Raw genomic sequence first — 14,645 nt, 5'->3', positions numbered from 1 at the left:
GGGGGTGCGGTGCCGGGGGTGCCCCCGTGGCGGGGGCGGCTGCGGCCGCTCTGCGGTTCTCCCCTGGCTGCGGGTCTTCCCCTCCGCTCTCGCACCGGTACCTCACGCCCTGGCAAACGACTACATTTCCCAGCACTTCTCTCTTCCAAGCGGGCTCTGCGGGGAGCCTCGCCGGCTCTCGCCATCTCCTTCCCTCGCAGGGGGCCCGGCGGGGCGGAGCTCGGCAGCCCCGGCCCCGCGGCAGCCGCGGCCCCGCAGCTCCCCCCCCCCCCCGCTCTCCCCCCCCGCCGGTGCAGGCGCAGGGCGGCGGAAGCCGGGGCGGCAGACGGCGGCGGCGAGCGGGGCGGCGGGCAGCGCCATGCGGGCTGCCGCCTGCCTCCTCTCCCTGGCGCTCTGCGCCCTGCCCGCTGCCCCAGGTGAGTCGCGGCCGCGGGGCAGCGCCGCCGCGCTCGGGGCGGAGGCGGCGGCGGGAAGGGGGGTGGGGGGGGTGTACGCTGCGCCGAGGGCCGCTGCGGAGCCCCGTGGAAACGGAGCCCCCGCTGCAGGCTGCGCGCCGTGGGGCGAGGGTGCAGCCGGGTGACGGGTGGCTCTCCCCTGCCAGGAGGCGCCGGGCCGGCAGCGGGGCGGCGGGGCGAGAGCCGCTTCGCGGAGCGACAGAGCATCAGGCCGCTGCGGCTGGTCTCCGGCGGCGGCGGCGGCGGCGGGGGGCGGCGGCCGGCCCTGAGCACGCGGGTGCGGAGCGGCGCGGCGCGGACACAGGTAGGCGCCGGGCGGGGGGGGGGGGCTGCGGGGGCCGGGGGGCGCGGGGGAGCCCCCTCCCCAAAGGCGGCGGTGTGTCCCCCGCACCCCTCCCCCCGAGGGTGTTTTTACTGCTGAAGGATAACGTTCATCTCCGCGCGTTGCTCGGTAAAACGCGCGGCTCGTTTCCCCGGAGGAGCGCTGGGAACGCCGGTCCGCCTGCAGCAGCGCTCCGGTGGGTTAAAATGGTCCCCGTCCCCCTCGATTCCCTGCCCCGGTGGCCCCGGGTGCCGGGGGCAGGCAGAGCCCCCTGACCGCCGCGGCCGGGGGGCTCGGGGAGCCCCGAAATGAAAGTTGCGGTGCCTTTGCGACAGCTGGAGTTGAAACGCTGCAGCTTAATTTCGGTTCCTGGCTGGAGTGTGGGCAGGGTGCGTTTGTGTTCTCTGGGCTCGGATGTGGTTTTAAAAATAGAAATTGGAAATGGGAAGGGAATTGCTTGACATATAACATGTGAACTTAACGTAGCGATTTAACTTGCATAGTACTACCCAAACTGGGGTATGTTTTCAGATTTCTGTTATGTGAAGACCAACCCCTACAGCTTTTAACGCATCGCTACCCCAATTTATATTAAAATACAGTGATTTTAATCCTGATCGCTAAGCATCATATTTGACGTGGTACGTGGCTGTTACATCTAAAGGAAGAAAACATTTGTGCTGTTATAGACTAAGAACATAAAAAAATGTGTGCATTTGAGGTAACTGCTGACATCCAAGATGGGTTGCAGGCCTCCGTCTCCTCATTTTCCAATCGAATACTGTCCATTTAAGAAACAAAATAGCTGAAAAAAATTGTCTTGGATTTCTTTTTTTATAATCCATAAAGTATAAGCACTGACAGCTTGCATTCCTTTTGTGTAGTTAAATAATAAACTGTCTCTTCATAGCATATTTATTTGCCTCTGAATGTAACTTACTCTATGTAAAGATTTTTCTGGTGCGAAGGCCATAATTATGGTAACAATAAACTCTGATTCTAAAAGTTCCAAAGTGGGTGCTTTGCTTAAAAAAGAAAAAAAAAAATCCTCCCAGAATTTTGGGATTTTTTGAAGACCTTTGGACATTCACAATTTCAAACGCTATGTGACATGTCTGTTTAAAATGTAGTAGTGGTTGCATTTGGATATAGTATTAGGATTCAAATACTGGTCTTAAAGAACAAACTGTTAATTAAGGGGGGCTTGTTTTTCTGAATGTCTCAGCTTTTATTCACCAAATCTTACGCTTATAAAAAATTTTCAAGTCATCCTCATTTAGTTAAGGTGTTAGTCGGTATTAGCGTTACTCCAACCAGAAAAGAGAGTAACAATAGTGGGTTAAAAAGGGTTAAATGCCTTTGTTTCACAACAGTCTCCACACTAAACTGAGCTTAAATGTCTAAAGCTCTGCATGCAACTGCAACTTTTCCTCCTGATCAAGAAGTTTCTCTCTGATGCTTAAAATACCCACAGCTTCTCCCATGGCATCTGATGGTTGTTACCCACTGAAGGATGCTGTAGCTGGCAGTGATTTGGAGGAAGAAAATTATGGGGTGAAAGCAGGTCAAACCGAGTGGAGAAGTATGGATTTTCTGTGCTACTCACGCAGGGCATGGTTACATCCTGATGGCAGGATACTGCATCCCTCGCTCGGAGATCTGAGATAGTGCAGCAGTAATGGACCAGCAGCGTGGCTACCTTTGCTTAACTGAAGTTTTGTAGAAGCTGCATTTAGAAAGGTGTTTTTGCAGTAATAGTTTTGCGTGTTGCATCTGAGTAATATAATATCTTGACTCTTAGAGTCTAGCATACCGTAAAAAAAAAATAGCCCTTACCTCTGCCAGAATGCTTATCAAAGTTACGGACTAACTGAGTTAAATTTTGTGGTTGCTTTTGGGTGGCTGGTAAAAGTCACATGAAGTATGAAGATCTGAAGTGCCAGAGTCTGCTCATGCATGAAGAGACACCCATGCCTGCCCTGAAGAGTTAACAGTCTGAGATCAGTGGCCTATAAAGTGTAGGGGAAGAGAGGTGCGCTCCCATCAAGAAAATTTTCTTATGTATTAGTTTGTTTTATGATTAAATATGGTCTGACTGTCTCCATGCTCTATTCTGTCCGTTGCTAGTAGTCTTTGGACAGCTGTGTATCAGAGTTAGAAAAACTGGTCCTCAGTAGAGATTTCAAACGCCTTGTGGGTTAGTTTAGGGAGAATGATTTTTGGAGGAGATGGCAGCATTCAAGAAGAATCTCTGATGGCTGAAGGACAAGCAGCCATGTCCAGAAAAATAAAGATACCTGAATGGGATGGTGCAGTCAGAGGACTAGACGACAAGGCTGTAGCTGTTGAATTAACGTAAAACTATGTAATTGTGTTTTGAATTGGATAAAGATAAAAGGAGAGAGCGATAAGCTGGAAAGAAGGAAGTCGCATTAAATCGGATTGGATTCTGTTAATTCCTGGATGAAAGCTTTAGCTTCCAGAAGGGCAGAAGTCATACAAGAGGGATGCAAGCCAGAGTTTGGAATTGCACAAAGGGAGATGAAGATGGTCGTTCAGGGGAAAGCAGAAGCAAAGCATGGCCTTTGGAGATTAGGAGTTTCAGAGCAGGCTTATAATGGAGTTGAACCAGAGGAGTGTAATACAAGAAAAGGAGGTGAAGGAAGAGAATTGAAGGCAGAAGTGGTGGTTGGCAGATTTCTGAAAATCTATGGGGTTTTTTCAGCGTTTGATGAGGTTTTTCTCTAGCAACCTCCTTTGTTTTGTTTGTTCGTTTTGTTTTTTTTTGGCTATTGCTATTGCCATAACTGTTGAGTGACTTCTCTACATGCATGCTTCACTATTAAACAGTAAAGGAAATAGTCTATGTACTCATCCTAGAAACCCAGAAAATAATTGCCTAAGAAACAAAATCAACATGCTCAGAGTTGTAGTTGTGCAAGATTGCTGGACTTCAGAGCACAGCACAAGACAAATCTTGTAGGCTATTATGTATTCATGTCATTAATGTTTTAACGTACAGTATATAGTAGACATTGGAGAATTCACATGACTTTTCTGCTTTTAATTCTAGTACGGAATACAGTCACTGCCGCTATCAGTGACAGTCCTGTATTTCAATTTCTCTGTTTCCCAAAGGGAGCCTGTTAGGAGCTGCACAGCACTTAATCTAAAGAGTAATCAAGATAAGATATAAGAGAGAATGTGCTAATATTGATATTATCATTAATTCAATCCAGGATCGTGGCAATGGACATTTAATTTACTATTGCATACACAAGTCTATTAGAAGATGAATGTCCTCTATGGCAGGGGATTCAGCGAAGGCTAAGCTAAGCTTTTTGTGTCTAGAAGAAAGTAAGTTCCCACTGTGGACATTTGTAAGGAACGTTTTAACTTTGTGCCTTGAGCCATATTTTGATATTGTAAGAAGCACATGGGAAATCACAGGTTGCTTAATATTTTCCTTTAATCAATACTTTGCAGGCATGTTCTTCATTAAAATGTGGGAATGTGTAAGCATTCTTCCCCACTGCCTGTATTTGTTCTTCTGTCTGTGAAGGAGAGCAAAATAAACTTGAGTTTCTGCTCTACATCAGTGCCTGATTTGGAGGACCTTTTCCTTAATAATTTTCAGTGACTCAAATGTTCTGATTGTGAAGATGAGATTCATTTTCTAGCTGGAGATCAGAGTACCGGACCTCTACATGCCTTCGCCCAATAGATGCCTTCTCTCAACCCTAAGTATAACTTAATAGTGATCTTGCTCTCAGCTAGAGGCTGCTGCTCACTGCTGGTGGAGAAGGGTCCCAGTTCTCCTTGAGGCCAGCACTTTGTGATCATGCTAATAGGACTGCACACACAGTCTGAGGGACAACATTGTTTATCTAGTGGCTTTCATTGCATTATCCATTTTCGATATACCTAGGTGTTGACATGAAATTTGGGAGATTTGCTATGATTTTCAGTGGGAATAAGGTTCTGACTCAAGGACCTACTATGGACATAGATTCACTCATCTCTGCTGGCTGTGCAAAACAGTGATAGTACAGCAACTTCTGTTTCTCAGCCTGTTTTTCACTTGCTCGTTGTCAGTTGTCATGAAGGTACGCTGGATTCCTTCCGAGTGAGGGAAAGGGCTGACGTGGTGGTAGGGAGCCTGGTGTGAAGGGGCTCTGGGACTGAACCATGTCTGGAGGTAGATGTACATGTTGTTTGTAGTCTAGAGTGACTCAGTAGTTTTCAGCAAAGTATTTGTCTTCCACAGTCTGCATTTCTGAATTGTTTGTGGCCAAATGATACAATTCCATACATCGACTTGGAAGCATGGCTTACAAACTTCTTAAATAACTTCTATTGCTAATAATCAATTGCAGAGAAGTTCTGCTCTGTCATGCTGAGCTTGCATAGCTCTGCTTGTGATTGGAGTTGAAAACTTCATTAGTTATTCAGGTGTTCCATAGTCTTTGCTATTGGATTCTCTGACTTCTTGGCCTCCTGCTTTAGTCTTCCAACAGGATATCCCTGTTCTTTGCAGGTGCTTCTGATACTGCTGACTTTGTTTAAAACATTCTCGCTTTCTGTTCTGATGCTGTCAGCTTCTGTTGGTATTATAAGTTCCCAAGTTTGGTAGCTCAAACAATTAAAATCTGTGGTTAAAAATGAATTCTGACTGCTGAGGGTCTTATAAAACAGCTCTAGATTTTGGGACTGATGGATGATGACTGTTGGAATGAGAACTGTCAGGAGAAATTGCCCAATTTTAAAAATATTTTTCTGCCCGCTTAATCAAAGGACTGCTGTCTGTTGGAGAAACTTAGGCACAATTTTTTATCAACCTATTGCAAAACCAAAGGGGGAGGAGGCTAAACTGGGACTGAGGCTGTAGTGAGCAATAAGAACGTGCATTTGGTGTACTGCCGGATTTGGTTTTCTTCCTGCCTTGTTGCCTCTTCTCCCTCTTTTCTTCAGGTTTTTAAGGTGTTTGGCAAAATGTGTGTGATATTTCACTATGCATTCAATGCAAGCAGCTCTACAATATTCATGCAAGGATAAGACACTTCACCAACCTAGCAATACTCTATTTTATTAATATGTCGATGACAGTTCAAGAATCTCAATGCAGGTCCTGCTTTCCTGAAAAGAAAAAAAAGTGCCAAAAGCCAAACTTTGCTAAAGAATGCCACATGCTGCAAAGGCATTGAGAGTACTATGATTTCTGATGTAGGAGGGACTTTCTGATGTGCCTTTTAATAAAAAATATATATATATTCATTGTGTGTTTTGGTATATTATAGTCAAAGAATATTTCAAATTTATAATTTATCCTTCTCTGCAAGCTCGTTTCAGGGAAAGTCTTTCCCTACTTGATAATGAGATTTGTTATGACAGTAAATATGTCCAAAAAATCATCCAGCAAAAAACCTCTGGTAGCTGCTACCTCAGAGTTTATGTTGCAGAAATATCATATCAGGACTCAGATTTTAAGGGGTGATTAGAAGACATAGGTATCATTGAAAATTCTAGCTTGGGTAAAAGGGCTGTATGGGAAATCTTTGTTTTGTGGTATTTGTCACTTGTTCGTGCCATAGCAGAGCTGAAGAGAGAGTTATTCCAAAAGCTATGGCTTAACTCATAGAACAGGCTTATTTACAGTAATGAAGGACCTTAAAGGCTCAGATGTAACAATCCTTCATGACTGTATTTTTGCCAACATTTGCTTGTTGTCATGATCAATGTAGTAACTGCAAAGTCTGACAGAGAAGTCCTTTCCAGCTCTGGTAATCAATATCTGCATTTACTCCTGATCTGTGTTGGTGCCGCTGAGTGTGGGATCAAACTGAATCTTCTTCCTGCCACTGTTTCACGGAGGATACCTGTTTTGGGACCTTTGTTGTGGCTAATGATCTGGTCTAATGTGTTCATGATGCAGAACTGTGTTGCATTCCAAGTAGCGTCATGATAAATTTTGCTGAGATTTATCCAAATTATGGAGGAACTACATATGAAGTTAACATTTACCCTAAAACATTTGCCACAAGAGCTTTATGGATGTACATGTAACACTGTTGCGGTAGATCTGGCATTATATTATTCTTGTTGTACTTCAGGTCCCCTTTGTAGTCTTCTTGGTAATTATACCAGTCTTCAAGTGACTCAAGACTAACAACTTTTCTTGTGGCTCTCCTTGTAAAGGCATTGTTGCGGTTATCCTGTCAAACACTGCCTAAAGGTCAATCAAACTCTGTAAAACCTTCAAAGCCTGTTAAGGTTTGGCTCTCCTTATTGTGGGTCCTTATGGCTAATGCTGTCTCAGTGCTTTTCCCTCTCAAATCAGCTCTGCTGAGGTTTGTGGTCCTTCTGCTTACTGTGGCCGCCTCCTGCCAGGTTTCTCTCCTGTGAGAGGGTGGGGATCCTTGTCTTCAGCTCCCATGGGTTTGAGCCAAAGCCGCTTCTGCTCCCTGGTAGACTGCCCTTCTGCTTTGGGGGAAGTAGCTCACCAGGCTCTTGTCAGATGATCTGGTTGCCAGCCCAGGCACATGCCTGTTCTCTGAGTCTGGGTAGCTGTGCATGGGGAGGGTGAAGTCCAGTGCTTTCAGAGGACCAAGCCCACTGCTCTTGGACACAAGACTGTGGCATTTTCCTACACAATATCTCTTTCTCGTTCACCTACTGATATAATTCAGATTTTTTTTGTCCCTAAATAGTCTTTTTTAAATATGTATTTTCAGGAAACAGTATAATGGTTGGTTTTTTGCATTTTAACCACAACTGCTAAATTTCACATCTCCAAAAATCACTTTGACTCCCATCCTGGCTCTCTTCTCTCTAGTTTTGACTCCTTTAATTTATGTTAAACTCTGTCAAATTTACCATGATTGTCTGATTTCACACAAGAAAGTCTTCTGAGTCCTAGCCATCATCTTCCCTTTGGCTTGCCAGTGGCCTCCTGGGCGTTGTGTGGCTATGCTGTTCCGAGGAGGTGTCTTTTGGAGTGCATAGGATCACAGAGGCCTGTCAGATGAAGTTTTGCTCTTCATAGCCACAGATGCTCCCAGGTAGTACTCCTCTGAAGCCACTGCAATATTTGCATTAATCTGAGGAGAAAAATCATTGCTACATGGATGAACCGCTTAGCAGCAGCTGTGCTGAGCCACAGCCAAGTATGGAACCAGGTCTTTCCTCTCAGATGGAGGCATGCTCAGTGCAGAGGAGAGCTTTGAGCATGGACAATTATATCTGTGCAAGCTTTCTAATACTTTAGTGGGATGACTGTGGGAGGGAGCATTCATATTTTTTTCCCTGAAACTTTACTGTGTGAGCATTGAGTGGCAAAGGTGGCTGAAGAGCTGATGGGCATGCTGAGCACGTGGACAGGATGGGTTCTGCGAGGCTGTGGTGTGCAATTCCACGACAGGGAATTACACGACGGGTCGGCTTGTTGGGTAAGTTCAAGTGGAAATCAGGTGTCACCTGAAATTAAGGACGTGATTATGTAGAAATCAAAGAAATTGGCAAATGATGTAGAGCTGTTTAACTGTTGAGTCAGGAGGAGTCCAACTTGAAAACTGGATTCAGTTAAAGAAAGTTAAGCATGGCATTGCTGCTGGACATTTGCCATCAGACAGTGAAATCTGGTGATTCCTCTGGTAATTTGACCAGCTCTGATAAGTCTCTCCCCACCGCCTCTCTCCCCACCGCCTCTCTCCCCACCGCCTCTCTCCCCACCGCCTCTCTCCCCACCGCCTCTCTCCCCACCGCCTCTCTCCCCACCGCCTCTCTCCCCACCGCCTCTCTCCCCACCGCCTCTCTCCCCACCGCCTCTCTCCCCACCGCCTCTCTCCCCACCGCCTCTCTCCCCACCGCCTCTCTCCCCACCGCCTCTCTCCCCACCGCCTCTCTCCCCACCGCCTCTCTCCATTCCCAGACCAGAAAACTGTAGTGGGTGACCATGCTTTAGAAAAAGTGTATTCCAGAATTTAATATTAATACAAGATTTAGAAAATATTTGTGTAGGTAAATTCCTTTTAATGGCGCCTTGTTGCTGAAAGTGTGATGCATTTGAGCGCGGAGGCTGCAGCCCTGACTTACAGCTCAAAAATTGCCCAGAAGAATAGCACTATGTAGGAATATGGTTTCTCCCAGAAGTGTCTGCTTAGAGTAGTTCAGCCCCTGAAATTCTGTGGGAATGAAAAAAATCCATCAGCTGTTTCAGAAAATATATACAGTGAAAATGTTGATTCACTTTGATGTCCTGGGCTGTATCAAGAGGAAAATGGGTTTTGAATTGTGCTTTTCTCATACTTATCAACTTTAAAAGGACTTCGATACTTGAATGTAGAGGGTGAGTCATATTTAAAAAGTATTATCTATGGAGTTGGTTGAGCAATGTATTGGCATGCCTAAGAGTCTGAAATTTTTGTCGGGCTCTTAGCCTGCAGTGCTGACACAATGTTAGTAAACTTTCTGCTGTCGCCCAAGAACTGTTTATGGGAAAAGTTAGCCATGTTGGTAGGCTGTAGGTGTCAAAGAGTGCTTGTTACTTCCAGTGGGACAAGCTAAGATTTTGGTAAAGTTTCTTCTGTATACAAACTAAATGTAAGACCAGTTGAAAATGTTTGGAAAATGTTACTGAGATGCTGAAAAATGTTTTGGTCACTGATACTTGTAGAAAGGAGCAAAGTTAGTGTGTGCGCTTTTTTCTTTTTACAGTTGAGTGCCCTATTTGTAATGTAAAGGCAGTTTTAATGGAGGGTTTCTGCTGATTCCTCTGGTAGTGGACCTCTGTTCCTTTGTTTCTGAAGCCTACAGGAGGTGCCGAAAAGGGGACCCTTCTCTAAATGTTATTGATTAATTTCAGAGCTTGGAACACATGCAGCTAAAAATGACCTCAAGGCGCCATCTGATTCAGTGTGGGAAATGCCTTCACTGCTCTTGATTGTTAGATCTGTTGAGCCTTCTTTCTTGCCTTGAGACAATAGTCCTTTCTACAGCTGAATGGACCCAGTGATCCAGGCGGGTTCATCCTCAAGGGCTGCGCATGCGTTGCTACCCTTGTTCTGTGTTCTCTCCCCCTGCAGATGTGTTGTGCGCTGGTTGTTTGCCTTTCAGGCTGCAGCTGTGCCCACATAGCGGCTCATTTGGGTTCTGCCCACTCGAAACTGCCAGGTGTTCTTGGTTGAGGGAGTATTCCACTGATGATTTTCCTTGTTTGAGTCCTTTCCCTCTGACCTCATGCTTCTTTGCAAGGAAGTAGGTTCACCATCTAATTGCAGAGTCAAGGCTTGTAGTATCAAGTGAGATAGATGGAACACATTGCTCTACTGCTGTTGTATCTAGCGTTGTGTTTTGTGTTATATCTGACCTTCATAAACCTACAGTTGCTGTGAGGGGCAATGGAAAAGGCGGTGTCCCTGTGTCACAGGGTGAGACTCTGTCTGCTTAGCTCCCCAGTCTTGGTTTTTGAAGTGTGATCTTCGATGGTCATCAAAGTTTTTTGTATGAATTATGGCAGGAAAACATCCTGAACTTTCCAAGTTTTCATTCATTACTTTCCTTTTTCTTCCTATTTGTAACCCAGTACTTTATTAATCACCCTTATAATAACCTATTTTATCATACTTTTCTTAGGTATTAGTCTTTGATGAGGAACCTTGTCAAATGCATTTTAAAAACATGAAGTTGAGCAGTCACCATTTTTTCTGTTTTTGCCTCAACAGTGATATATTTAAGACCTCTTGCACATTAGTTAAATGTGACCTTTTATACATGAATCTTTGCTACTTCCCTTTCAGGAAAAAAAAGAAAAAAAAGAGTATGGCTTCCCAAAAATTCTTGTTCTTCTTTCTTCCACTGGGTTATGAAGACTTTCACAACAACAGAAGTTACAGTAATTAGTCTCATAGGAAATCAGAAGTTATAACTAAAATTTTCTTGAAGTCAAATTAACATTATCTTCTATACCTGAAAGCACAGTGAGTATAAGATCTGGTACCGCAGGGTTTTTCTGGTGCTGGAAACAAGTGTTAGATTCCTTCTTGGGAAGCAGCATCCTGCCCATTCAGTTACTTAAATTTGTCCTTTCAGGTCTGTGAGATCAAATCGTAGTTCATGCTAAATTTGCTAGCAGAGACAGCTTGATAGTTTTCCTGTCTTCATTGCTCCATCATTTAACCTTGGGTGAATTTTTGAGAAAGGTGAAGTGGAGGGGAAGAAGGAGAGCAAGCAGAGAATTTTTCAGGGAAAGATAAGAATTGTTTTTTCTTATTCATTTTGTTGTAATTGTTCAAAGATGCCCACGGTTTTGGAGTGTTCTGTGAAGGTCTAGGGTCAGATGCATGAGCAGATATAGCCGAGCCCAACAGGACTCTGCATTGTATCTCTGAGGGACCCCTGCTGCTGCCCAGGAGTTGGATCTGCAGCAGTGATACCTGTGTAATACATTGCATTGGTTTGTGCTCAGGTTTTCCCTTTTCCTGATGCTGTTCCCCTCACCCATCTTTCTGAGGACCCCTTTTGCTTTACTGTATTGAGTAAATCCAAACAGCCCCTGATTTCAAAACCACAAATAAATAATAAGAGGTTGTTTTTTTCTTCCCCCCCCCCCCCCTTTTTTTTTTTTTAATATTGAGAAGAATAACTACTGGAATTTTAGAGATACAAGCAGTCCTTGCTTTTGACTCTGATTTCATTGATAATATGATGTTTATGTGGAGAAAAGCTATTTTAGGTCATGTTTATGACTTTGTCAAGATCTTCAACTGCTGAGAGCTGGCAAAACCCCACCAAAGTGAACTGGGCCACGGCACTGGGCTCCAGCTGATCCTGTTTAACCCTCCCTCTGCACCACCCTCATTTGGCACAGAGAACAGTTATGTGATCCAGGATTCAAAAATGAGCATGGACCTCCTAAAATCTTTTCTTATTTCTAGCTTTTCCCCAGAATAAATGACTTATTTACTAAATGTGCCTCAAAGAGGCAGCCGTAAAAGCCTTTTCATCAAACCATGATTCTATTCTGCAGTTCTTCATTATCTTTTTTTTTTCCCCTAAAGAAAGTCCCATAGATATTTAGATTTATGCATCAGATAAAAAAAGAGAGCTTGTATGAAAAGTGGCAAATAATGATGATTAATATAGTAAATGAGTGCCTATAAATATTTTGAGAAAGCTAGGGAAAGTAAAAAGGAGATTTTGTGGTTCTTTAATATGCTGTGATATGTGAATCCAGTTCAGTGACACTGAACTTCTGATTAAAATTTGATATTTGCAAATGGCAATAGAGAGGGTCTGAGGAAATTCTGTTGCATTTATGTTTAACTGTTTGTTTTTTTTAAAAGTGGTTCTTTGGCTTGGAGATTTTATTCTTATTATTAGACCTAGGCTTATTTCTGAATTTTGTCTCTGAGCAAAGTTTTGGGTTTGTTTTTTATTCTTTTTTTCCTACCCAGTGCAAGTAGAAAAGTAAGTTTTTTTTGAATAAATATCTTATTTTACAATAAGCAACAATATACTCTGGATTTATTACAACACAACTGAGGTTGAAAGTTTTTCTTTTATAATCTGCACATGTGCTAATTAGCACTGTATTTCTCTACTGTAGCATAAATTTATGATTGTTTTCAAAACCACAGTTAAAATTCTTTTTAGGTAAATCTACATAAAAACATTAATATATTTTTCATTTTATATAATGAATGTATTTATTTTCACTTCCCATGGACTTATCTGTGTCCTTACTGAACTTAAGAAACAGTCATTTCATACATACTAACAGGATTGTTAACAAACTGAGGTTTCTGTTCTATTAAACAGAGTGGGGGGAGGGAAATTAAATTACTGTTTAAGGAATCTGTTATTTTGTAAATGTGACTGACTCCCAGAGTGGCTGCTATAAAACCTCGTTGTTCTTACAAGCTCTGAAGCATAGCTTTTAAGTTCTCGCTTGCTATAACATTCTGTGTTATTTTTCTCTTGTGATTCTCTTGATGCTTTTCTTCCGAGTCTACAAATTTGATCAGAATCTTTTAATTAGAAACCACAATGCTATAAATAGTAGTAAATATAAAATCCCTTACATCAAAGGGCAAGCATATAAATAGGATTTTCTCGTCAATTTTATTTTAAAGACATTCTTCTATTTTGATAGAAATTATTATCTCTTCAAGCAAAACTTATTAAAAAGCATCTAAGTACTTTATGCAGGATACTTCAGAATTAAGGACTGTGTATTATGAGGAACTGTACATTATATCACAATATATTTTTAATTCTCTTTTTTCTCATTTTAATGGGGAAAAATGTTAGTCATCATGTTACTATGCTGCTTTCAACACCCCAACTAATTATACACAGTGTGAGGAAAATTTCTAAAATACTTCCCTTCAAAGTTCTTGTTAGTTTGATTATTAAGAAAGTGCATAGCTTTTAAGTGTTTCACTGGTGGTTAAAATATTTGACCTCTTTGAAATGAAAATCTTCCAAACATATTTAAGGTTACCTAAGGTACAGTGTAATGAGGCTCGCCATTGATCTGCGGCGATAGACGTTGGTTGTAGTTTATGTATATGGACTCCCTCTGGAGATGCTCATTCTTCAGGACCTGTTTCTGGAGAAAGCTGATCCCCAGCAGGGTACTGAAGGGACTGTATCAGGAATCATCATTATTCTGTTGTCTTTCTTTGTAATAATAAAGAGTCGTACTTGCTACTGATTGCCCATCTCCTCTCTTACTGCAGTGATCCCAAAGCATAGAGCAGGTGATTTAAAATAATTGGAGTCCCATCCCTCTTGGTTTGGCAGGAGGGTTTGTATACCACTTTTGTTTTTCTAGGATTCAAGCTTTTAATATTTGTTTTAGATAAAATATCTTTGTGCTTAGTGATTTGAAATAATCCTTTCCACTCCATTTACTTTTGATTCCTTTCAGACCTTCACTGAGATGCTTAAACTTTGCAATCTTTGATGAAAGCTAGCTCTCCCATAATTGCATTGGATGCATGGGGTACTTAGTATTTTCTGTAGGGGGGCTTGCAGGGCAGTACACTTTTTTTTTTTTGCCACTAGAAATTGCATTTGAAAGGACCGCAGCTAATTTCAGAGCTGTTATCGGTATTTTTCATCTTCGGCTGCATGACAGTAAAATTTCAGAACTTTTTGATTGTTTCAGATGCACAGGCATTGCGCTCTTCCATTAAGTTATTGGATTCTCCTTTCCTGGCCCTTGCTCATGTTCTATATTGAGCTCATCTCTCCTGGTCTCCAAGAGCTCCCCTGTTACGACTCAGTTGTGAGCCGTTGATGTGTCACGTCCACGGTTGTTGAAAAAGCCTCGAATTTTCTGAGAAAGTTCCTTGGTTTGAGAACTGAATGACATGATTGATTGTCTTGCTTCAGTGGTTTAGCAGGGCCTTTGCAGGTGTCTTTCTTATTACTTCTGCTTGAATGAGATGGTATAGATGGCATAATAGTACTTATTTCCTTTCTTTGTGTTCTTTTATCGACATATGTCTATGAATCTAAGCTTCCCTTTCAGCTGGCCATTTACCTATTCACTGAGCAGGCAGGTAGATGTGCTTAAAAATAATGTAGAGCCAAGACTTCTTAAAATCTGTCCCTTTATTTTGTAGTTTTTAACCAGATATTCAAAAGAATTGTTATCCTAAAGAATGTAGTGGCTGGCAGTCTTAAGGTGCAGTTTTTTGTTATGTTGAATGAGATATGTTAGCTGTCATTGAAAAGGGGAATCTGTCTTCCTCTTCATTCTGTCTTGCGTGTCCCCTCCAGCTTCTTTTCGTCACATCTATTCATGGTGAAATGAATAAATTAAGATAAATTTATTTGGATCAGCTTATTTGTCCGACACAAAA

At 42.8% G+C, this 14,645-nt stretch overlaps 1 protein-coding gene across 7 annotated transcripts in view; it reads left to right on the top strand.

Annotated features, from left to right (window-relative positions):
- Positions 1–221: 221 nt before the first annotated feature.
- Positions 222–14,645, top strand: part of ADAM22 (ADAM metallopeptidase domain 22) — a 139,120-nt gene continuing 124,696 nt past the window's right edge. For 4 of the 7 annotated variants that reach the window (XM_064444671.1, XM_064444669.1, XM_064444668.1 and 1 more), the window contains exons 1-2: positions 223–416; positions 602–759. In XM_064444671.1, the coding sequence (XP_064300741.1) occupies positions 359–416; positions 602–759 (216 nt within the window). In that variant the 5' untranslated portion in view covers positions 223–358. Of the gene's footprint in view, positions 417–601; positions 760–14,645 lie in introns of all 7 variants that reach the window. The other 3 variants (XM_064444672.1, XM_064444670.1, XM_064444673.1) reach the window with 2 other exon arrangements.

The sequence above is a fragment of the Phalacrocorax carbo genome, chromosome 2, assembly GCF_963921805.1.
Source record: "Phalacrocorax carbo chromosome 2, bPhaCar2.1, whole genome shotgun sequence".
Taxonomy (NCBI): domain Eukaryota; kingdom Metazoa; phylum Chordata; class Aves; order Suliformes; family Phalacrocoracidae; genus Phalacrocorax; species Phalacrocorax carbo.
The sequence above is the reverse complement of the archived record's forward strand: the minus strand, read 5'-3'. Positions and strand labels throughout refer to the sequence as shown.